Source organism: Musa acuminata, chromosome BXJ3-4 (genome assembly GCF_036884655.1).
Source record: "Musa acuminata AAA Group cultivar baxijiao chromosome BXJ3-4, Cavendish_Baxijiao_AAA, whole genome shotgun sequence".
Classification (NCBI taxonomy): domain Eukaryota; kingdom Viridiplantae; phylum Streptophyta; class Magnoliopsida; order Zingiberales; family Musaceae; genus Musa; species Musa acuminata.
In genome coordinates, this window is record NC_088352.1 from 8474081 (window position 1) to 8500121 (window position 26041).

Here is a 26041-nt window from a genome sequence, read left to right on the forward strand (position 1 = left end):
CCGTCATCACATCATTGTCGATATCGATATAGTTATCAAGCAATACCAATGTAAATGCAAAACATTGACATCTATATCATCCTCTTCTTCAGCATTCTCATCAACCACTGTATCATTCTTACCAATCACAACAATCATCCGTGACACCTAATAACACCATAGGTTAAAATTATTTTTTTACCCATCATTTCCATACCAAAAATAATATAAAGATAAATAAAATTAAATATTTCACTTTTAGAAATCTCAATATTAATCTTTAAATCTAAAAACTAATTTACTAAAATATGTAACTACACAAAATAATATATAATTAACACTAATTTGGTGCGTACACCCTTTATCACAAATCGCATATTGGACAATTAAGACCATAACTGGATCAAATGAATGTAGATCCACAGGATCTGATTGTCCAATAAATAACAGCAGATAAACAATTCTGAAGCAAAGCCCCTAAGGTTATGATCAGGTCGGATCCAATAGTTTTAGGATCCGACAAGCAGGGGTTGTTCATTTATAGGCCAACATAGAAGACTTGCTAGTGATGACCACAAACAAGAGAAGTAGGCTAACAAGCTCATGATTTATCCTCATATTTGTCAAAACATACAACTAGGATTTCATAATATTGGATTAGAATACTAGTTAGATAAATCAAACAAAAAACATTAAGAATTCTAATAAAACATAACAACATCCTGCTCACCAACGTAACGGTATCAGTTTTAGAGTACCTCAATATTAATAACAGTAATATCAAATCCTTACCACGAAGAACTCTAGCAAACATCAGCTAGTTAGTGACCAACTCAGACTAACATCGATACAGAAAATTTTCATGGAACAAATACAACACAGTCCAAAACATCTGCATAGATCTCAAGAACCAAGACATTACACAATAGCATTTGCTGCACTAGCAATCCTTGGCCACAGGTCCGCACACTCCTTTCCGATAGGTCCTGTGATAGCAGATCCTGCAACAATTTGTTACAGACAAGTAGCAAGATTTTATGATGTCCCAGTCCAAGAAACAAACAACAAATAAGAAAGACCCTGAAGCATCTACAGGTTTGAGGCAATATTAAAGGTTTGCACAAGATTTCTCATGCTTTACGCTTTACGGTATATGTTCTATGGCTTTACACCTCTTTGAAGCTAAGTGCATAAGACTTCTCATGCTTTTAAGTGAAAAGATACTTAGTCCTTCGTACCTTTCATTTCTCCTTTCGGGTTGACAATAACTCCAGCATTATCTGTATGTTTTGAAAGGCTAAAGCATTAGATGCATGAAAGTTACACTAACATAAAAAAGTAGACATGTATCAAAAGGCATCTAAGGAATCCACTAAATGTTAATGCAGAAACAGAAAAATCTAATTATGGCATAAATAGGTTAAAATTTTATAAAATAAAATAATAAATTTAACAAAACAAGAACCCAAGGCACCCGAAAACTATCCTAAGCATATTCCTCACCACCATACAGGCATTCATCTAAGAAACCACCCAAGATGCAACTAGTCTACAACTCACCTAGGAACCAAATCTTGGATAATCGAGAAAATGTCCCAATAGCGTGGAAAGAAATCAGGATAACTAAAAATGTCAGAAAGGTTAAAGTCAATAGAAAATCAAAGGAATTAGAAATTTTGATCAAACTGCAAACAGCTTGAAAGAATTAAAAGTTTAGTGTTTTTTGAATTATAAATAACAAACTCCAAAAGGGGCTATTTATAGCTTTTTTTTCCATCAATCAAATGTTGCTGCATAGCAACATGCAAATGCACTGGTGGCACGTCAACATGAGCTATGCATGTGCATTGAAACAAACACTCCTTGAAATGCATGGCACAGCATGATGAGATGAAAACATGCCACATGAGAGATGTGCACATGTCACATGAGACATGACCAGAGGGTGATGAGAGAGAAAAGGTAAAAACATAAAGGAGTCATTTTGGTTTTCTTTACCAACTCTAATAATCCCCTATAAAAATATATTTTTTTAAAAATAAATAAGCAACAATAAAAAATAAACAAGTGAATTAGCATAAACAAGAAACCAAATAGGCATGGAAACCAAATTTATTATAGTTGTTTATTTTTTGAATAAAAATTCCATGTTTAATGGGGGTTTTGTTAGAGCTCTTAAAGAAAATCCAAAATTACCCTTTTGCTCGTTTACCCTTTATCTACTCATAATTGTGCATCAATCTCTCACGTTATATGCATACATCACAACTTATTGCTCTTACATTACATTGCATGCAATGCATGACCCAAGACAGGACACCCAACGCTCATAGCACTCACGACATGGTTCACTATTGTGCGTCCATTCACGAATCACTTGATTGTAGCAACCTCTATTGATAAAAAATGCTATAAATAGCCTCTTCCACAATCTATTATTTTCAATTTAAAGAAAAACCAACTTCCATTCTTACAAGTTGAATTAACTTTCAATCAAAGCTTTATATTCCTATGAATTTTCAACAACTTACATCTTTTCAACAACTTCCATTTTTCCAATAATCTCTCCACTGTTTTCACTAGTGTCCTTGATTCTCCATGATCATATACACTGGAGAGTCCAAGACTGGTTGTATCTCAGGTGGCTTTCTCGACCAACACTTGCACATGATCGAAGGATATGCCTAGGACAATGTTCAGTCACCTCCAAGGTTTTCTATTAATTCCCAAATTTCAATTTACAATATTTTAATAATTTTCCTTTAATTGAGGGTTAAATTTTTTCTTCCTATATCAACAATAAGTACTTGCCTTGCAACAACTATAAATATATACAACCACAACATCATGCTGTGTAAACACAGATTATTGTACGTGCAAATACATCACACAAATTGTAGAAAATGATTTGGCAACACCATATAAGCAAAATACTAAATAGCTTATCACTTAAAGCAACTGATCTACATAAATAATGTTAGCAACTAACACAACAATGAACAAAATATTCAAAATACTTAGAAGTTACAAATAATCATCCAAGGAATGGAAGGACAAAGTTTCAGCACAAAAATCAAACTGCATAGAATTACAATCAACACTAGGAACCGAAAAGAAAAAGTGGACACCAACAACAACTACCTAAATTTTAGCACCAGAAATGGATCAGACACCTACTGTCGAAGACCACCAAAGTTGTTCAACACAAGGATGTCCAAATCACCCTAAACAGACAGCTCTTGTATGCTCATCAAGTTAAAATCTTTTAAGTTGGGCAAATCCTCAATATTCTGAAGCACTAAGATTTTCAGCTTGATAACTTGTTTCAGATCCAGGAATCAAAGAGCAATATAGCAAGGTTCTTGCACTTTTTGTTTTCAACCATATTAAGTGTCACAAAAAAAAATACATGCAATTAATGGAGGCAGTTTCATCGCAAGATATTACCAACTCTCTTTCTCCAGAGATAAGAAGATCACTAAATATTTGCTTATTTAGGTTGGTTAGGTTTTGGAAACGGACATAATTTACCAGTGATCTCAAATTTACAGCATTGTTCATGTACAAAATAAACTTTTGCGGTACACCAACTCGTTCCATGTTATCAAACATCTACATCAACCCATTGCAAGAGAATAGTTTCAATGGATATAAAAAGAGCAATTCAACGGAAACAGCTCAAAGTAATCCAGCCTACTAGACGTAATCATAAGACACTCTCATTATATTCACAACATTAGCAGCAAAGATAAAGGTAATTTAAAGAGTAAACATTAAAAGACTTGCAAACAAAACAATCTGCAAGCCGTAACGAAGAACGTTAGAGGAAAAGAAGCTTGCAAACGGGAAGCAACCAACACACCTTCAAAGTACATGTAGACGCCATCCTTGCGGCGCCAGGGCTTGCGCTGGCGAACAATGACGGCGGGCATGACCTTCTTCCGGAGATCGGGCTTCCCCTTCTTAACGGTGGCCATGACCATGTCCCCGACGCAGGCCGAGGGCAGGCGGTTGAGGCGGCCCTTGATCCCTTTGACGGAGATGATGTATAGGTTCTTCGCGCCCGTGTTGTCCGCGCAGTTCACCGTCGCTGCCACCGGCAGACCAAGTGACATCCGGAACTTGTTCCCCGCCGTCCCTCCGCGCCCTGCCAACCTCGTTTCAACAAATCCCACTCAAACAACGCACACGAAGACCCCAACTCTCCGATCTCGAAGGGATTAATGATAGATCTAGCGATAGAGATGGAGCGTTTACCTCGCTTCGACATCTTGGAGGAGCTCGATCTGCCCCTAGACGCGACCACGGATGAGAGGCGATTGCCTCGAATGCTTTCGGCTTTTATATTTGCGGGAAAGCATTCGGTTTAGGGTTTTGGTGATCCTATTTGACGAGAATGCCCTTCTAGGTGAAGTTAGCGGCCGGTGGGCTTTGAATTTACATGAGATTTCAATTCATATATATATATATATATATATATATATATAACATAAAAGATCATTTTACTTTTATCGCTGGTTAGAAACGTCTTAGTCGTCCTTATGCAATACGCGACAATGGTGATCATTTAGTCTCTCTCTTACACACGAGGTCTACAAATAAAAATAATAAAAATCATATCAAACCCTCTCTTATACGTGAGGGTCATTGCCTCCTTCATCAATCTTATTGGACCCTCCCCTACATGAGAGGGTTGCTCGTCATTATCGTCGCCCCCCTCCCCTTGTCCTAAGTAATGCGAGGTGAGTCTAATAAGATTCGTAAAGATAGAAATAAAAGATAAATTAATTTTTTTCATATAACAAAAGTGTTCTGTTAAAAATTCTATAAGTTTAAACGCTCTACAAAAATTTTTCAAAGATATAAAACTTTTTCAAGAATTCATCATATATATATAATATTATAAATTAACTTATATTATAACATTATAAACCTCTTTCAAAACATTATAATTGATAATATATCTTATATATATAATATTTGGATAAAAATATTATATTAATTCATCTCAAGAATATTATGAGGATTATAAAAAATTGAGGGCATCATTTCAAAATTTTAAGAAGCAATATATGTTGAAAAATCTAGGGCGACATTACACATGTAGCATAAGAATAGAAAAATAAAATCTTAGATTTTCATATAAAAATTATTCTCTTGTCGTGTAAAGATTGATGTGTAATGACCCACAAAATCGAAAAATTATACATATAAGAAGATTGTGTTACTTTAGGAGATTGTATATTCTTGAATTCCTGCAGATCTGTGGGTGCGAATGTATGAGGTAACTTCCTCCTCTTTAGTGGTGATCGACACGACAAGGGCTACGAAGACACTCCTTAAATCAGTACACAATCCTCCTCGCTACGTGTACCACACAATCAAGATGGGACGATCCTTCTTGTTGTCCACACACCCCCAAGGAGAATAGGAGGTGACAGTCAAAAGGGTCTAGCATATAATCATTTGGTTCTCTTCCATTTATAGAGGTCCTCTGCAAACTTAGCCCTAATGGATCATATCCTATTGGGTATTGGATCTCAATCAAGCTACCCAAGTCTCTTAGATTAGTGAGTCTCTACCCAATAATATCTAATTGGCTCTTATTTGAACTCATATATAAGATCCAATAATTTATGGGCTTATTGGACATTCAATAAAATAGGGGTTCCAATGGATATCTCATATATGAACATTTACTCATCGCAACACCTTCCATATGTATGTAACCCTCTAGGCCCAATATCGAGCTGGCCGTAAGTCATACCGATCAGAACTTATTTTAACTCAATTAATATCTGAGGAGGAGAGTACTTGAGTATATAAGGAATTTGGTGCATTAAATGCTTCTTCACGAGTTTTTGCGCACAAATCTTTACACAACATTTTCTATGAAAATATGATATTTTATTTTTTTATTCTTCCGCTACGCATGTGATGTCACCCCAGATTTTCCAATAATAGTATCAAAGCCAGGTTGTTCATGCAAAAGATTGATTTTTAAACTACTTGTGTTATGTTCAATCGCGTAGAATTATTTTTATGTGATTGCTATGATTTTTATCATAGTTTTAAGATCTGGGCTACGCATCTTCTCCTTGCTAAAATGTATTTTAGATCAATGTTTTGTCACCAAAATTAGTATCACGAAATAGGGGAGAAAGGGTAGCAACTATTGCCGCTATACAATTTGGCCGAAGGCTGCTTGTAGCCTTGGCCAAGAGCATAGCTAGCTTGCTACTCTCAGCTTGGCCAAAAGCAGTAAGGGTGCTCTCGACCTACAAGATTGGTAGCCACCTGGTTTCCTGGCTACAAGGGGTACCCCTGGTAGCTAGGGTTTCCTAGTTGCCAAGGAGACCATAACGGCAAGGATTCTTGGCCGCATGGTGCTAGTCATAGGTGCCATGCAAGCCAATCACATGAGTGATGATACGTAGTCTTTTTGTTTATTATTATTATTTGATATTTTATTATTTTATATTGATTATTGTATATATACCTATATATATTGTGATGTCCTTGAATTTATGCAATGAGAATCGGATTGTGATGAGATCACGATAATGAGATCGATTCACCTTTAAATATAGATCCTAAATAATCCCGATCATCGATTACTCGAGAGGGACATCGAAATAACCGGATAGACTAGTGTGCTATATACCCATCCATATGATAGATGTAACTGGTCTCATAGCTACTCATATGGGGACACTAGGGATACAGTATATGTACTAATTAAAGAATAGGTTCACTAATTGATCTGCTCACGAAATATTGGATGGTTAATGAGACCTTATTATCAGACAATAATTTCATTGTCCTAGTGGTGTACCTAGTCCTTAGAGTTGAGACACCAATGATATCATATATGAGTGCTCTACTTTTTTATAGTTGACTTATAGGTTTGGATGTTTCAGATCTAATTCTAGTCATATGTGCCCTATAAGTCAATCATGTGAATGATACACGTGTGACTTGACATACAATCTCTATGCTTATTATATTTTTTATATTTATCACTTTATATTGCTTGTTATATATATGCATTGTGATGTCTTTTGATCCGTGCAATAAGAATCGGATCGTGATGAGATCACGATAATAAAACCGATTCACCTTTAAACATAGATTATAAATAATTTCAATCATAGGTTACTCAAGAGGGATATCGAGATATCAGGATAGACTGGTGTGTTGTATACTCATCCATATAATTGATGCAACTAGTCTCATAGCTACTCGTATGCGGACACTAGGAATAAAATACATATGCTCATTGGGAAATGAGTTCACTGATTGATCCGCTTATGTAATGATGAATTGTTGATAATGCCTTATTGTCAGATAACGATTCTATAGTCCCAATGGTGTATCTGATCCTTAGACTTAAGACACCAAGGATGTCATGTATAAGTGCTTCATTCTTTGATATCAGATTTATAGGTTTGGATGTCCTAGATCTAGCATAATCGGTCACTGGGAGTGGCGGCCAACCTTATGAAAGCTATTGAATGTCGATAGAGGATCATCCACTCTCGGTGTCATGAGAGAAATGTCTCATGTATTCTTACTAAGACAAATCCCTAACCAGGATTATTCATATTGAGATTGAAAGAGTTCTTCGGGAGAATTCGATCAGAGCGAGACTCAAGTAGAAATCCTATGGGTCGGACAACACCATGTCTGGTATACAGTCTTTGGGATATTAGATGGATGAGGAACTATATACACAGTAACTGATGATAGTTAAGTCTAATATATTTGATTCTCTTGTATAATCTAGGGACTACGACGTAGTGGGCTGATACGTCCGTAGTCGATGAGTCGAGTAAATTATTATGAAAATAATAATTCACTAAGCCAAAAGAAGTTCTTACAAGTATGACTCATAGCCAACTCGATATGGGGCCTAGAGGGTCACACATATATAATAAACATTGCAATAAGTAGATGTTCAAATATGAGATATCCGTTAGAGCCCATATTTTATTGCATATCCAATAAGTCATTGAATTATTAGATCCTATGGATGAGATCTAATAAGAGTCCATGAGATGTTATTGGATAGAGATCCACTAATCTAATATGTTTGGGTAGTTTGATGGAGATTCAATATCTAATATGGGAGAATCCATTAGGGTTAAGTTGATAGGAGACCTCTATAAATATGAGAGAATCAATGGTTTATAGGCTAGAGCATTTTGCTTGCCTATTTTATTCTCCTCCCCCTCTCCACTTCAGAGTAGGCCTGGAGTTTTGAGGTGCATTGTCACAACCCTACTGTGTGGATCACCGTTATAGAGGAGGACGCTTAATCTCCTTCACCCTCTCCTAGAGATCTATAAGGATTCAAGGATATACGATCTTCTTAAGTAACACAATCTATCTCACACGTGGTTTTCTGTTTCATGAATTTTACATATAAATCTTCGCACGATTACGAACATATTTTTTGGAATTAGAGATTTTATTTTCTGTTCTTTCGCTGCGCATGTGATGTCGCCCCCCAAGATTTTTCAACATCTAGCACAGGGGATAATAGGGATATAGTATATGTGCTCATTAAATAATGAGTTTACTGAATGATCTATTTATAAAATGCTAGATGATTAATGATACCTCATCATCAGATAGCGATTCCATAATCTTAATTGTGTATATGTCCCTTAGACTTGAGATACCAAGGATGTCTTGTTTGAGTATTCTGTTCTTTAATACCAAACTTATAGGTCTGAAAGTTTTAAATCTAATATAAACGATCATTGAGAATGACAACCAACCTTACAAAGATAATTAAGTGTAAATAAAGAATCATCTACTCTTGATATCATGAGAAGAATATCCTGTGTATTCTTAGTCATGTAAATCCTTGTAAATCCTTGATTGAGTTTACTCGGATTAAAAGAGAAAGAGTTCTCTAGAAGAATCCGATAAGAGTAAGGCTCGCGTGGATTTTATATGGGCATGATAACATCATGCCCAATATATGGTTTATAGGATATTAGATGGATAAGGATCTATCGATACACGGTAATTGAGGGTAGATATATCAAATAAATTAGTTTCGTACAATCTCGGGACTATGGCGTAATGGCCTAATATATTCATAGTCAATGAGTTGAGTGAATTATTATGAGAATAATAATTTACAGAGTTAAAATGAGTTCTGGGTCAAAATGGGTTCTAACAAGTGCAACTCATAGTAAACTCGGTATTGGACATAGAAGGTTATACACATATGGTGGATGACGCAACAAATATAGTATTAGATATAAAATATCTAATAAGTTTTTTTAATAAATCCATTGGGTGAGACCTAATAGAGAGTTTAAATTGTTATTGAATGGAGATTCATTAACCATTAAGCTAGTACTTATTGAATGAGAATCCAATATCCACTAAGAATGATCCATTAGGGTTAGTAAGAAGAGCTCTCTATAAATAAGAGAGTGGGGTTCAAAGGATCATAGGTTAGACCTTTATAGTTGTCGGCTTCTTTTCTCCTCGTCCCCCTATCTCTCCCTATCGTGAGCTATGAGAGGACAGCAAGAGAGCTGGTCCCTCTCTTAATTGTTGTTGTATAGTGGTATATGATCACAAAACGAGAACCCGTTGATCAAGGAGGTGCATCATCACTGTGTCCGCTTTATGGATTACCACTAGAGAGGAGTTCACGAGAGTTCTTTCATCCCATGGACTAGGATCTACGATTTGGGGATATACGATCTCTCCTAAATCGTCTTACCCTCTTGATGCGATTTTATCGTTCGGTGTTTTTCACGTACAATCATCGTTTGACAATCCGATAATATCTGTTTTAAAAAATTAATTTTTATTTTATTTTTTGTTGGGCATATGATGCTCCCTTGTGTTTGTGAACACTTGTTACTAGCAGAATTGATCTTAACAAAACTCCTAATGGTTAGACTTTGCCTCTTTGTTGTTTACACAGCTATTAACTATAGTTATTCCATAGATATTTCACCATTTTGATCCAAGGTTTTAAAGCTCAGTCTGGTACCGATCTTGTCATCTTGGTTACCTACCACTCCATTAAATTACCCTCGTATCTGTCATTACACCGACTCTCACTATCCGGTATCAACTATATATATATATATAATTGAAGATACATTGTACATGATTATATCTTGATGTAACAAATGAATCATTGTATTCACAGAGCTCCATGCCACTGTTTCTTGTGCAGGCTTATCTATGCATTGGAGGCAACTTGCCCTGGAAAAAGAAAAAGAAAAGCGAATCAACTCACGGATTCTGTCTCCTGAGCTAAAGAAACTTTGCTGGTATGCTATGCTTCTGCAATTATCCGCTCCGCTTAATCCATTTCGTCTATCCTTCGTACTCTTCTTTTAGATTAGATGCTTTAAATGTTAGCGCGTTAGAACACTTGTAGGTTTGCTTGAAGATTTAGTTCTGCATGCGATCGTGCTTTTGATTTATTTACCTGAATAGTTCGTTCTGCCAAATTCGGAGTCGGATCCTGTATGGATTTGATCCGAATGTCCTGTTGCTAACATCAGCATATAGGAAAAGAAAAAACTTATTTTCCATCAAATGCAACTTTTACATTTCGGAGTATATATTTAGATTCGAGCTTTCATCTGCAATCTTATCACTTAAACAAACATTTGTAGAAGATACGGTGCGAATCGAATGTTAGAAGACAAACCATCATGTGTAAATCATGCGACTCGCAATAAGCCACGTAATCGAGGGGCCCGCACCTTACAAGTGAAACGTTGAAGTCGGCCGAGACGGGCTATGTTTTTGCCTGAAGAATACTCTCGTCCACCAGTCTGCTACGTACCCAAAGTTCTACCTTCGAATTAACTGGAAGTCTCTGTGGAGCCGGGCAAATCGCCCACCGGGACCGGGCCCTACCTGTAACGACTGATGGGTTACGTGTGAACAAAAGGTTCGGAGAAGTATTACTGGGTTTTAAGCAGACACGGAGGGGGTCGAGGGTTCTCCGACACGTTAGAGGAAGCACGAGACGAGAAAAGGCTTCGGAGCGGCGTTGCATGTTCCTCAAGGTCCTACCTCAATCATCCTCCCCACCACTACGACTGCTGCAGTGTATTGATTCCGATCCCAGCCTTCGCCCCTTTGTTCTTTTTCGTCCGTCCGACGTTGATTTCCTCCTCCTCTTCCTCTCCATTTTTTTGTTGGTTTGATCCAAAGCCGGAATTTTGCATCTGCTTCCTGCTGACGGAAGCCCTACCGGAGGGAGGGCTTACTGCGAGCCCCTTGCCTAAGTTCTACAGTTAGGTCCACAATTCTTCTCTTTCCATATCAAAGATCGTTTCTTTTTGTTGCATTCTGCAACTTGTTGATGGCCATTGGCCATTATTTGTTGTTCTTACTCCCTAGATAGTAACGCACACCACATTGCCCTCTCTTTTTGCTGCAAATATCAATCACCAGCATCGTGTCTCCCTATAAATCTACCAACTTTATGATGGTCGATTGAATGTTCGTCTTCTGTGAGAGAATCGATCATGGAGAACTAATCTAACATATTTGACATATTGCGGCATAAGGATTCCCATCTTTTGCTTATTTTATAGACATAAGATGGCTGATTTTATTGCTTATTGATAAGAGAATAAGTATGAGAAATAAGGAATTGTAAGTCCGTTATGTCTCTCTTATTGATAAGATGGCTGTATGGGTACGTTGATCGCCCAAAGCGAACAATTTCTTATGAACTTACAAGCCGCACCAATGGTCGGCTAACCAAATTGTCCCTTATTAGATTGGCGCTAGAAGGAGCCATCGTTCAAAATGAATAATTCCTTACGAGCCTACGTACCGCACCAATGATTGGCCGATCAAATTATCCCTTATCACTTATTTTATTTTGATTGATTTTAGTTGACATATCGAAAGGAGGGTTAATGCCACTTTTCAATTAATGCCACTGGTCATAAAACTTGTAAAGCAAAAATTAATGAACATAAATATACTTTTTAATTAATTCTTTGCTCCTCACAAATTTAATGATTCATTGTTTTATTTTGCTTGTCACTTTTTTTCATTATTTTTGCAAATATTTGCTCTCTTGTGATCAGTTATAAAGATCATATCTGTTTTAGATATTGCATCTAATTTAGCATATATGAGGGATCTTACAGCCATAATCATAGCTAACATATTTGCATCTGTTCATGATTAATGATTTAGATACTGCTGGGAAATAATAATTTATATGCCTCCTTGAATCTCAGCAAACGTTTCAGCTTCTAACATAGCTTACACAGAAAACAACATGTATAAAATATTTCATCAGAACCAATATCATCAACTACATTTTCCAGCTACATCGATGGCACTTCATTCTATCATCAATATATGATAACCTGATGCATGACTAGATTGCTACTCTATACATTAATAGAGGAGGGATACAAATTCTTAATGAGAACTCTGGATTATTTTTGTGAACCGATATCTTCACCATCTTCTGCGATATCGAACAAGAACTGAGGCAGTGATGCAATGCGAGGAAGATGCATCAGTAGCTCCCCAAAGGAGTCCTTTCTTGAGATGTTTGCCGCTGTCCTACGACCCGAAGCCTTGTCGGACTCTTCTTCAGGATCGAAGACATTACCGGTTGTCGAAGTTCCACCCCAGTTCATCTGCTGGCTTTGTACCATGCCAGCGTCCTGGAGCAGACAGCAAAAGGAATTCACCTTCGACATGATCGATCTTTCATCGGAAGCAGGCATCTGGGAATCAGTAAAAAGAGATTCAACCAACTCCAATATTTCTTGGTCACGAATAACCGTGCCAGAAGACTGTGGATTCCTTGATGCGAACTGATCAGATATGCAATATCCTAGTTGATTGATAAAGTCATTGATCGATATTGAAGGCTTGAGTCCAGGAACTGTCAGATGATCCCAGCAGCTCTGATTCTTAGTCTCTTCGGTTCCAACAGCGCCGTTTCCTCTTGATACTGGAGGTTCAAGAACTGGAACACAAAATAGAAGGTTTTAAAACAATGTGGAATTGCAAAGAGTAACTATGTCGTCAAAGGTTAACTGATCAATAGATTAGCAACCCAAAAGCTCCATTTTAGACGAAGAAAAGAATAAGCAAACAGAAAGCACCTGCCCTATCCATCTCCAGGCAAGAAAGTCTAGCACCTTTGTTCCAAAGAAGACATGCTTGCCCACTAGATTTTAGATATACAAATCTAGAGATAATCAATATCCGATTATAGATATCGAAAACATGAGTTAGATGATGAGTTCAGCATTTTTTACGAGTGATATGTCCTGATTTCTTCTTTGAGGTTCAAACAAAAGGAGGAAGAAAATTTCTGCCTTATACAAAATGAGAAGACAATCAATTGTCCTATCCGAGCAATGATGCACTTCAATTAAGATCTCATTGGTAAAAAACAATGCAAGCCTTTCATAGTAGAAAGTGCAGAATATTTTTGTTTTCCTGAACCTTTAAAACACAGGTACGTTCTCACACAAAACTGAGTTCCAAAACTACCTGAGCTTGGTGGGTGGATTTCCGCTACAGAAACATCAACCGATGTGCCGCCCTTAGCAGAAGTTGATCTTCCGGCACAAGCCGATGCAGAATCTTGAAACTCTTGAACTGAAGATCCATATGAATCTTTGAGATTATCAAATGGATGACACCTTGGTTCAAAGAATCGGCTTTCCTGAATTTCTGGTTCTTGACTTAGCGCATATAGCCGTGGATCGTATTGGATAAGCTTCTCTAAATGCTTGCTTAGCAAACCTTGCGGGCATTGTAGAAAATGCTTCCTGAAATCGAGTATATCGAAATATACTATCAGCACAGTACATTAAAATAATACCGAAGAGAACACCAAATTGCAAGTTCTTCTTATTCCCCATTAACTAATTAAACGACAATTATGGAGAGTGGCACACAATTAATGTGTAATATGTGCTGATCAACCGTTTAACAGAGCCACTATTTCAAGTATGATTCTGAATTATCTTCAACAAACAACGAAGTACATGACAGTTTTAGCTCATGGTACAAAACACTAAATATCTCATAGGTAAATCATTCCTAGTATTGATTATTATAATATTCCTTGAACTAGATCAGCTAAATCTATTTCCATGCCTAAACAAGGCCATGTCTAATCCTTTTAGTACATCTTCATAAGCAACAAAAGTTCATCCCACCAACCCATGGAACTATGCTTTGAGGTCCCAACCCATGGAACTATGCTTTGATGTCACTTGGGCTATCCACAGAGTTCATGTATCTCAATCCATGTAAAAGAATAAAAAGAGTCTATGACAATTATAACAGACAAGAAAAGTCATGATATGTTAAAGCAACGAAAAAGTGTCTAAGAAAGGACTATAACAAGTTATGTGATAGTCGCAACATATTACATGCAAAACAAATTTGACGACTCCGACAAATATACATCACGATGAGAAAGGCAGTTCCAATCACTTTGCCCAAAATCATATGTTCTCATGCAAGAAATAGGCAGTGTTGATTCCTAAATGCTGGTATAATGGTAAAGTAAGATAATAAATCAACAGCACAATCCTCACTCCATCAATTAACCAATGCAGGAAATAAGTTTACCTGTGAATGCTTGCTTGCCCATCAGTGAAATCTGAAGTCGCTTGCCACAATGTGTGCTTCCTAGGCTGTGGATTGGTCTCTCTAAAGAAAAGAGGCTGCCTAGCCGACTGCATATAAGATATAAATGTTATATTACAAATCAAGAAGTCTTGACAAAACTCTCGAATGACCACTGGATCTCAATTTTATTACAAATAAAATTTACCACTACATCCAAAGTCCCAGGTCCATCTTCTGGGCAATTTGCTTTGAGAGCTGTGATATCTGACCACTGGATCTCAATCTTGCTCTTAAGACCTCCTTCGAGAATCTCCCAGACAAGTTTTCGCTTTGCGAAGTAGCACTTGGCTACTAAATCACCTTCATACCTCGACACATACTGCGTTTAAAAAAAAGAAAAGAGAACGGTTAAAATTCATAACACCACCGAGTTGAGAGCTTCTCATGCTCCATTAACATCTGACCAACCTAGAATACAGGATAAGCGCTTGCAGGGGATTATGCCAGCACATAAAATAAAGGCAATCATGCCGATTATGGAATGGTAATGCACAACATTTCAACTTCGCAGGCAACGCTGTGCTCACTCTTTATTATTAACAACCTAAGAGAAAGGTGTATAGATTTACTGACTCAGCTCTTTTATGCTAATATCATGCGTTGGTATAACTCTACCATGTTAGATGTGGAGAAAGAAAGAGGATCCATCCAGACTACACAACTTCAAACTACTTGGGCAGAAGTAAAAAAAACATGGCTTAATGAGGCATTCAATAGCTAATGTCAAAGCTACCTTTCATATATATAGTAACTACAGAAAACAAGATGTGAAGATCTATATGATCAGGTGTGTTGACTATACCGAATATGAGAATAACTTCAAGATAAACTTCAAAGCAAACAAAACATGAGTAATTTTATATGAATTAACCATATTTCTATAATCTGGTAGTTCAAATTATACAGCTAACAAAGGATTTGGTTATTTAGCCACATGAAAAGTGCTCTACTCAAATTTTTTTCTTGGTTCGCAATGCTAATAGTAAAGAGAGTAATCACATTCCAACAAACATAATCGAGAATTTGGGATTACCTCCCAACTCCCAATCCTCAAAATGGAAGCCGGAAAGTTTGATGCTTTCATCTTTTCGGTGGTAGCCAGAGCACTGCTTGACCTAGTTTCTTTCTTTTTTTCATCCCCCAAGCCTTCATTTTCCATGCTGTGTGAAGTAACAGCCGCATTTGCTTGAGACAATCTCATCTGAATCAAATCCAGCAGTGATGGACTCTTTCGCAGGCGAAGTCCCAGTGGACTTGGCTCATCAAGTAGATCATACTGAACACCCTCTGTTAGAGGCATATCTTTTCCTGTTCCCCACTGCTATCATACACCAATTTAGTTAGTAAATATGCAGAACTACAGAGTAGTTTTGTCTTGACGAACAAATTTTGCAATGAAGAAAGAATAGCAATTGCCTATCGCAGTACATACCAATTCAACTCTTACATAAAAAAAAAGGGAGAAGAGTTGGCAAATCAACATTAAACATGATCCATAAAAAACGTTTCATTCTTAATACTTGTGGATCTTTTATCACACGTTTTTAGGTTCCAAAATCCCCCCAAAAAACCCAACTTTTTAACAGTCGGTTTCACGAGGTACCCGAAAAGATATAAATGGAGGAAATTCATCATCAGAAACCCCCAAACACAATCAGATCAAGTAATTCTTTGAGAGGACTTGAGAATCATCTGCAAGCGAAGGCAGACACCAAGGAATTCGCAAAAATTTAGGCTTTTGCTTGAAACAAGACAAAAGAAGTAAAGTGAAGCACCTGCTGGAGATGAGGATCAGCAACCTTGGGTCTCTTGTTGAGCGGCCCATGCTGGTCCTCCAATTGGTCCTCAATCTCCAACTTCACCTTGGACGACGGCGGCTGCGGCTGCGGCGGCGGTAGTCTCTTCTTGATCGGCAGCTCGGCCTCCGAATGCAGCTTGCCGTAACTCGCCAAATGAACCATCAGAGACCCTCCCAAACAAACAAAGAAGAGAGAGAGAGAGAGAGAGAGAGAGAGAGAGAAAAGGCCCGAAAAGAACCGCCCAAGAAATCCGCGTGGAAAACCTAGAACTCCGGTCTCACGCAATCTCTTCCGCAACCCGTGATCTCGAGGAACGAACCCAAGCCCTGATCGCGAAACTATGAGGAAGAAGGGAGGAGAGGAAATCGGAAATGAAATAGGCGGCGGCGGCGGCGGAGACGTGTCGGCCGAGGACGACGAAGTCGGAAGGCAGCTACTGCTTATAACACAAGCAAGCAAGATGATGCGGCATGACGTGGACTCGGTCAGCTGCCTTACACGTGCCATGGGACCGTAGCGTACGTGGCGCTTAACGTCCTTCAAAAGTACGATTTTGCCCTCGAACACCCCTCCCCCTCTTCCCCTCCTCGGGAATCATCTACCAAATTCTATATAATACATTTGGTTTCATGTAAGACGGAACAATAACATACAATAATTATTTAGTGGATTATCTTCATTCGACTTCTTTTATTTTTTTAATTGAACTAATATATTCAATTTATTTTGTTAAAGACTTTTCAGTGAGGGGTAAACTAGAAGGTGACGCGGGAGAGTGTAAGGGTAATTTGGTCTTTTTTCGGGTGATGGGGACGGCATCATGGTGGAATTGTCGGCGTGTGGGACGGGGTTCACGAACCTTCGCTGCTACCGAGTATGGTGAGGCGGCGGAGGACACGTGCGATGGTGAGGTGGGCTTCCAACTCCGCGTTGTGGATAAGGATCGGATAAAGATGGAATTAAATGGAAGGTTTGCCGATGACCGCAACCACTGCACACCAAATTGGCATTTCTCTTTTCGACTTTTTCCTATCAATATTTTTTCATAATTTAATATTATATATAATAAAAAAATAAACGATTGAGATAAATTTTAATCGATCATATAAAATATTAATCAAATAAATTAGTTAGTGATTTCAAATATCTAATCCAGATCGATGAATATATCAATGATTATTGGTATTTTGAAAATATAAAAAAAAATTAATTATATATATATATATATACGATATTTCAGAATATTATTTGAACGTATCAACATGAACCAATATATAATTATCAAATCAAATCAAATAGTGATAGGGCGCAATTTCACAGCATGCCCTCCGATAGCATAATGGGGCCATGACAACACCAACATAGAATTTATAAGCCGATATGACAGACCACATCGACAGCTCGTGGTCATCCTCCCAGCTTGTGCAAGGTCGTACAAGCAACACAGTTGAGCATAGAGTCATCCCGGAATGCTCGGGACGACGTCGCTCGAGGACGACTCGTACAAGTAGCGTCGTCGAGTACAGAGCCGCCTCGAAATCCTCTGGACGACACCACTCGGGGACGATCTGTACACGTCAATCGCGTACGAAGGCATGAGCCGATTGCTTGAGGGGTCAGCGATCATTAACATATGGAGCACGATCGATCCCCAAGTGAAGGTATAAAATCCCATCACTTGGTCAGTGCAAAAGTACTTCGGAGACACTACTCTCTTTCATTTCACAAAAAAACTAATTTAAGCTTTGGAGGGGTTGAGTCGGGAAACCCCCCTCTTGACCTTCATCAATGTGTAGGAGCCCGTGAGTGGACCAGTAAGTCACTTGCTAAGAGAAAAATACCATGCTCGGAGGACACGGCTCGAACCCGACCCGACCAAACACTCGTTCTCACCACCTGAGCATCCACATGGGCAATCTTATACATCCGGTACTGGCTCGAGCCGTGCTGACACCTTAGCCATGGTATAAAAGTTCCGCAACATATAGTAACAAACAATAACTCTAGAGTTAGAATTTGATTTTGAACTATGCTAAAAAAAACTTAAAGCTTCTAAGTGGAGATATTATAATAGTATGATTCAATCCCATATTAAATAAATGTAGGTTAAAATTTAGATTGACTTTTATGATATAGTGAGAATATTATTTGAAGTTAGTGGTCTAAACCCAATGAGGTTAATAGGTTAGTTATTCTATTAGATAATTTGTTTACTGTGACTACTAATCAAATCATGCATTAATGGTTAATCCTCAATATTATAAATTGACAAGTATAAGTGGAAGTTTGTCAATACAAGGCATTGCAATGTCATTCTCTAAGCTTTTTTCTCTATTACTTGATAAGTTATTGCAATAACCTATAAAAGAGATAATTTCATTTGTGGTAACTAGAAAAATTGATAATTTATTATATAGGGATAAAATCAAATTGAATTTTTTTTTTGGTAATTGGGTCAATTACCCAGTGGCATTAGTATCCTTGTCAAAAGTTCTTTTGCTATGCTTAAATTGACAACTAATTGTAGCTTGACTTGAAAATTTGTTTGATGACTATATTATTTAAAAAAATAAAATGATAAATGGTGGGATTCAAGTTATATGATATTATAATAAATTATAAACACTTTTATTTATTTATTTATGATGAGATGATAAACTTTGATCACCTCTTTTGTTTGGGTCTTAGTCTCTCAAATGTTTAGAAGATGCACACTTATCTATCTTTTTTTGTTATCTAGTTTTCTAAATTGGTAGATTAATGTTTTCCAACATCCACACAACACATTACAAGCATTACATAAACATATAGTGTATTAATTGCATAATCATTTAACAGTATATGTCATCATTATCTGTAATGCATTTTAAAATAGTTAAAATTTCAAATAAATCTCAAATTTTGAGAAGCCTTTTATATTTAATTTTTCCTATCTAAAATTATGTTGGGCTCATTTGTAAATTTGAAGCCCAAATTTCTTCTTCTTCGAGTCACCGACGAATAAAGGCCTCGATTCGACGTCTTTCTTCTTGCCCGTTGGCGAAGCCTTCCTCTTCTCTTCTCGGCCTCGAACACCTCGGGAACCCTCGAAACCCTAGGATCCATGCATGGGCCAGGGAACCCCGGCGGCATGGGGGAGCAGAGCCTCCCCGGCGATAAGAAGGACAGGAAGTTCGAGCGGCGGCCCCGCCGTCCCGCGTCGGCCGGAAGCAGTGCAAGCAGAAGGGTCCCGAGGACGCTGCTCGCCTCCCTGTCGTTACGCTCCTCTCCAAGTGCCGCCTCCGCCTCCTCAAGCTCGAGCGTGTCAAGAACTACCCCTTCATGGAGGAGGAGTTCGTCGCCAACCAGGAGCGCCTCCGCCCCCAGGAGGAGAAGAACGAGGAGGACCGATCCAAGGTCGACGACTTCCGGGGGTCGCCGATGAGCGTTGGGAATCTAGAGGAGCTCATTGATGAGAGATCCATGCCATTGTTTCCTCGTCGGTCGGGCCGGAGCACTACGTTAGCATCCTGTCCTTTGTCGACAAGGATCAGCTGGAACCGGGATGTGCGATCCTTATGCATACCAAGGTCAGTTTTTGATCTAAATGATTAATTAGGGTTTGAGGTTTGGACTGATCATTTGGGATCGGCGAACACTTTTGGCGTATGAGATGGGGATTGTCTTCTTCATAGTTATAGCAAATTTTCTAGTGTTCGGGATAGCTTACGAGTATTTGGTCTTCATGGTTAGTTTAAAAGATGCTTTACTAAGTCCGGACGCTAGAATGGTCAGGCTGGCTTTGGTGTGTTCAGTTTCCTAGTGTGCTATCAAGGAACTGTGTGGAAGTTATAAGCAGAAAAGAATATATGAATTGCATTGGCCCCTGGCAACTAATTGGTCTGTATATGCTTAGGGCATCTTATGCCAATATGTGATATCGGTGGCAAATGGTGATGATGTGGTTGGTTTCACGGAAGGGAATAAGTGTAGATCTGAAAGCACAAGTGTAGTTGTGTCTTCAATAGGGTGAAGAGGACAGAAATTGGGTTGGGTAGAGAGAGAAGAACAGGTACAATAGGGCTTTGTTGAAATCTATAAGCTAATTGTAGTTGGATCTGAAAATTAGGAAAAAAATTCAAAGACTACTTTTCCTTTTTGGCAGTCAAAGTTGATCATATATTTGCCAACCTATTTTCTAATATCTGTGGCAAAATGTTCATTTATATAAGCCTCTTTCTGATAGTATGCATGGTTAGTGTGCTATATTCATCAGCTGTATGATGCACTTTGTATGACCAGATGTATAGCACCCACGAAAGAAGTTCCAGGAAATCCTCCGGTTTTTTGGCTTCTCAGGCTCTTGCCTTTTTTGAATTCGACGAGTCATTGAATAAAACGACCCCATTAAAGGAACCTATTACCTTGATTTTTTTTTTTACTAATAAGATATTCTGTGCTCTAGTTGATTTCAATTCCTAATAACGTTTTAAATTATTTGATTTAGCTTCAATGATTAATTTGTGATATCTTTTTTTTGTTTGAGTCAAGGTCTTTGATAAGGTTTGAGTCATTTTCGTTGATATTTTTAAGTAGTTAGATACATATTCACTCTGTGGTCTTCTTACTTTTAATTTATGAAGTAGTCTACTTGCTGTTAATAGTCGTACACAGCATAAATGCGAAAAGAAATTTGGTCAGATGATTCCAAATGATATTATATGTCTTGCTTCTTTTCTTTCCTAGTATTTTTACTGTTTCTCGAAGTTTTTTACAATGACTCCAAAATATCTTAAAGATGCAAGGGAATTATCTCTCCGGCTTATTTATTTTTCCTGAAGTCTTGTTCCAATGTTATTTTTAAGATGGAGTAGCAGGGGTTGTAATATTACTTGTTGAACAGCTTTCCTGTAGCTGGTTCACACTTATTCTGAATTCTTGTGTGATTTCTTGTTTCTAACCATTAAGTCTAACTGAAACCAAGTAAATTGGCACTCATGTTTTAGGTTGAACCAAAATGCTACTTGACCTGTTTATAGGTGTAGTTGGAGAAAGATATGAACACTGCATCTAGTAAGGATTGAAATATCATACCATACCGGAGTTTCGACATTCGCTCAGTATGGTATGATACTGTATACCGAACGGTATACCGCTCGGTATATGTATATATGTATATATATAAAATTCGGCGACGTCACCTCTCTCTTCTCCCAGGCGGCGACGTCGCCTCGTTTATATATATATATATATATATATATATATATATATATATATATATATATATATATATATATATATATATATATATATATATATATATATAAGATTATATATTTTTATAAAAGGCGATGCTGCATCATCTTTTTCGGCGATGTCGCCTTGTATATATATATATTCCATCCGGTAACGGGCGGTCCGTGTACCGGTCAACTGACGGACCGATACGTGTCGCTTGGTATAGGTGGTATTATTCGAAATTGTAATCCTTGGCTTCTAGCTTGATATTTTGTTTTGATGCAGAAGTGTTTTTAGCATTACGGTACCTGTCATTCTGAAACCATCTTATCCCCTTACCTTTTATGTAATTTCACTTTGCATGATTATGATTAGTTTCCAAAATGCAGCTTAATTCCATATACTTTTTAAATTTTACAAAAGAAATTAGGATATGTTGATTTATTGGTATTTTATTTTTGTGTGGCAGGTCTTATCTGTTGTTGGGCTTGTTCATGATGAAGTTGATCCTATGGTTTCTGTTATGAAAGTTGAAAAAGCTCCTTTGGAATTGTATGCTGATTTTGGTGGCTTAGATGCACAAATTCAAGAAATTTAAAGAATCAGTTGAACTTCCTATGACACATCCAGAGCTGTATGAAAATATTGGAATTAGACCTCCCAAGGGAGTCATATTATATGGAGAGCCTGGAACTCGTAAAACTTTACTTGCCAAGGTCAGACCATTCTTTTAATTTAGTATTCTTGATTTTGGCGAACTTCGAGGTAGCATGTGAATACTGGAACATGGACTTTTCGACACAATTTTGATATTGTCTTTCCTCTCACCATTCTCTCTCTGTATCTGTTTGCCTATGTATTGTGTGTGCAATATCTGACCACAATTGAGTGGGTGTATTTCTTAGGCAGGTATTTCTCTATCCATTTTTGATGATTCATATAAGCTAGTTTATCCATTAGTATTTCTTATGACTAAATACATACTTAATGAGAACCTATGTTACTATTGATATGTATTTGTTCATTTACCAATATAAACTTTTTGTAATTAAAATCTAAACGGTCCTGGTTCATTAAAAGAAAAAAAGTTCGATTGAGGCACATTTTCAGGGTTGAAATTATCTTTAATGTTGTTTACTACCTAACTAGTTCCTGCAGACTTTTGGTACAGACTTTATGTGCCCTAGTAATTTCAATGCTGATGTTGACATTTGCACCAGTTAGTATAAAACTCCTCCTCTTCGGACTATTTCTGAGCATTCCAATTTCAGGCAGTGGCTAACTCAACATCAGCAACTTTCTTATGCATTGTTGGAAGTGAGCTGATTCAGAAATATTTGGGTGATGGTCCAAAACTTGTCAGAGAACTCTTAGAGTGGCAGGTGAATTCTCTCCTTCCATAGTATTTATTGATGACATAGATGCAATTGGCACCAAAAGGGGTCTAAACAAATTTAAAAATTTGCCCTTTGTGTTGTGTGTGAATGACATTTCATTTTATTGAACTTTCTACATGATCATTTCTAGATATGATGCTCATTCTGGTGGTGAGCATGAGACACAGAGAACCATGTTGGAGTTGCTTAACTGGTTTGATGGTTTTGACTCATGGGGGGATGTTTAGGTCATTCTTGTGACCAACAGAATTGAAATCCTTGATCCAGCCTTGCTTCAGCTTGGTTGTATTGATAGGAAGATTGAATTTCCATTGCCAGATATTAAAACAAGATGATGTATTTTTCAGGTATGTTATGTTTCATTAACTACAAAATTATGCTTGGTATGACATCAGTTCATGCTTGTCCTCCCTTTGTTAGTTTTTATTTATTTATTTTCTTTTTCCTATCAATGTCTTTAGATACATACCTCTAGAATGACACTGGCGGATGATGTCAATCTTGAAGAGTTTGCAATGACGAAAGATGAGTTTTCTGGAGCTGATATAAAGGTGATCTGTACTGAAGCTGGCTTGCTTGCTTTAAGAGAACGCAGGATGAAGGTAGGCCATGCAACTACCAGTAAACTGTATATTAGTATTCTTTTCCCTAAAGTCATAATTAAATAATATGTATTGGTTACTGTAGTGATATTGTCAGGTATTATCATTTTGGTCATAGAGACTTCTATCATGCTTCTTTAAGTGTATTTCAACCGTAAAAGGTCACATCTCTGATTTTGGTTCCATGCAAAGGACTTTATAATTAACATCCAAACATATCCTTTAACAGCATCATTGGTTTGTGTTTACTATGTTTTACAAATCAGATTTGGTAGGGCTATACTGAGGGACATTCTTGCTCGGAAACTGTACCGCAACACATTTTTTTGTTTTTGGTCTGACTGAGTTTAAACTAGTGTCAATATGCTTTATATTTTACTTCCTGAGTATCCACGTATTTTCAGCTATGCATTGCTGTCACTTGCCTCTACATCACTTTTTGCTCAGGTAACTCATGCTGACTTCAAGAAGGCCAAGGAAAAGGTAATGTTTAAGAAGCAGGAAGGTGTGCCAGAGGGACTTTACATGTAACTGATGGTCTTGCCTGTTGAAAATTAAGGTTAGTTTTGTTCATTGCTTTTGATTATTACGATTCCAATGATTTCTCCAGGTGTTTGCTTCTTGACCTTGATACCTGTACATGTTAAATAAAACAGTTCTGCTCAAATGACAAATGACCTTACAAGAAGTTCTGATCATCTTCATGACCAAGTTGTATCTTGCAAATACATCTTATTTAAATATGATATACTTTTCTGTGGTAAGAAACTAAGACTTGCAGTAAACATTTTGCCTTTTGATGCATGACTTTTGTAGGAAAGAACTCAAAACTAGAACTGGCAATTCAGTAGCATGATTGCTTTGACTTCTGGATCACTTGAGGGAATTGATGGGAATCAGATGGAATTGGTGAAATGGAATAGTGCACTGATCCGGTATGCTGTCGTCACATGATTTATCTAGGGTTGAAAGTGATGAGTATAAACTGCTGCTAATGTTGAAACACTGCTCTTTTGATGTTTTGGCTAAAATGTAAAGGAGTAACGACTCACTGGCAATTATTTTGGCTAAGTTTAACCACACATGAATTCTGGATTGACTGAGAGAATGATTCCACGAATTTGTTATTGTTATTTTACTTATCTTCGACATATCATTGTCTTACCTATATTATATGTCCACATGTGAGAAAAATTTTAGATATTTATGAGATCAAATGATCAATTAATTAGCTTACAGGGAACTTGTAGAGGAGCTAACTACTTTTGTCCTTATATTCTTGTTTATTTGGCAAATATTTCAGTCTCTCTTTGGTGACTTCATTTTTTTCTGGCTACTTAAGTCTCTCTTTATTTATTTTATTGTTCTGGCTTCAGGTAAACGTTGCTCATACTACATGATGGTTAAGAGATTGTCTTACGAGGGAACTGTGATGACCCATCAGATAGTGTGCCCCTTTAACATGGAATTCAGTGATTGGCTTTTCTTAATGTTCCCTTTGTTCTCACTTGGGTATAAGGATTGTATTATATGTACTTGAATTCAATTTTTTTGCATTTTTTAACTAGAGAGTAACTACTTGACGAATATCTAAATGAATGTTTCTGGGACATTTAAGTTGTTACCTAGTCTACCATTTGGCATGCTGTGCTGCAATTCCTGTATTATTCATTTCCCTTAGGCAATGTGTTTTTTATTTCGATTACCATGTGTCATTAGAGAATAAGGGGATAACATTTGCATAATTAATATTTGCTTCATGATTTGGACTTCACAACAAGTGCATATGATTAATAATTAGAAGGTTGTCACACTCTTCTTGTGGATGATGATGTCAATTAACATTGACATGCTGGATGAGGTATGCTATGGATCTTGTAAACCTAAAACTTTCATCTCGTAAACCTTTTGTTCATGACTGAGTGGTTGATGCTACCCATCGGAAGGGAAGTTTTTCTGACAATATTTTATTTAGGTTGCAGTTGTACGCTGAAAATGAAGTTAAAGGGAGAAACCAGAAAGCCTCAAACTTCTAGTTGGACAGTCTGCAGAAGATTTGCTGGACTCGATTCATCGTGGAAGGGTAAGTCCACTGACCCTATTTCACTGCCAAGTTAGCCTGGAATCATTTTTGACATGGAATATTTTATGATAGTCAGATTTGAATCACATTATCGGATGATCATTGAAATTGATTCCATGTTATCATTAATGTTCTAAACTTACACACGTCTTTCACTTAATTATTTGTGATGCCACATTTATTGAATTATAGTTCCTTGGTCCTTTAATCAGGATTTTTTTACTAAAATAAAAATAGAAAAAAGATTTCAAATCTTTTCCTTTGTATTGATATACTTGA

At 37.2% G+C, this 26041-nt stretch overlaps 2 protein-coding genes and 1 pseudogene across 3 annotated transcripts; 1 reads left to right on the forward strand and 2 right to left on the reverse strand.

The window, feature by feature from the left end:
* Positions 1-653: 653 nt before the first annotated feature.
* LOC103981194 (large ribosomal subunit protein uL14x/uL14z/uL14y) lies at positions 654-4375 on the reverse strand. The gene is made up of 4 exons (XM_009397829.3): positions 4237-4375; positions 3842-4126; positions 1218-1259; positions 654-980 (listed from the first exon to the last, which is right to left on the reverse strand). Exons 1-4 carry the CDS (start codon positions 4247-4249, stop codon positions 898-900), a joined length of 423 nt encoding a protein of 140 aa, XP_009396104.1. The 5' UTR covers positions 4250-4375; the 3' UTR covers positions 654-897.
* Positions 4376-12275: 7900 nt separating this feature from the next.
* On the reverse strand, positions 12276-16884 carry LOC135637110 (uncharacterized). Of its 2 annotated transcripts, none has more exons than XM_065149526.1 (6): positions 16440-16884; positions 15698-15985; positions 14810-14983; positions 14605-14711; positions 13513-13793; positions 12276-12979 (listed from the first exon to the last, which is right to left on the reverse strand). In XM_065149526.1, the coding sequence occupies exons 1-6, from the start codon at positions 16623-16625 to the stop codon at positions 12438-12440; spliced, it is 1578 nt and encodes a 525-aa protein (XP_065005598.1). In that variant the 5' UTR covers positions 16626-16884; the 3' UTR covers positions 12276-12437. The 2 variants fall into 2 exon arrangements, with proteins under 2 accessions (XP_065005598.1, XP_065005600.1); XM_065149528.1 differs by having other exon boundaries at positions 15698-15982; positions 16440-16883.
* Positions 16885-19463: 2579 nt separating this feature from the next.
* Positions 19464-25384, forward strand: LOC103981196 (26S proteasome regulatory subunit 4 homolog; annotated as a pseudogene).
* The last annotated feature ends 657 nt before the right edge of the window (positions 25385-26041 follow it).

What these genes read in the sequence shown, in the direction of transcription:
- LOC103981194 (XM_009397829.3), bottom strand. An exon ending in CGTCTACATGTACTTTGAAG is followed by an intron (nt 1,260 to 3,841) that starts GTGTGTTGGTTG and finishes CAAAACATACAG; the next exon opens with ATAATGCTGGAGTTATTGTC. An exon ending in CCCGAAAGGAGAAATGAAAG is followed by an intron (nt 981 to 1,217) that starts GTACGAAGGACT and finishes AAATTGTTGCAG; the next exon opens with GATCTGCTATCACAGGACCT.
- LOC135637110 (XM_065149526.1), bottom strand. Translation starts at nt 16,625, where the DNA reads ATGGTTCATTTGGCGAGTTACGGCAAGCTGCATTCGGAGGCCGAGCTG. An exon ending in CTGGGACTTTGGATGTAGTG is followed by an intron (nt 14,712 to 14,809) that starts GTAAATTTTATT and finishes TCTTATATGCAG; the next exon opens with TCGGCTAGGCAGCCTCTTTT. An exon ending in GGGCAAGCAAGCATTCACAG is followed by an intron (nt 13,794 to 14,604) that starts GTAAACTTATTT and finishes ACTCGATTTCAG; the next exon opens with GAAGCATTTTCTACAATGCC.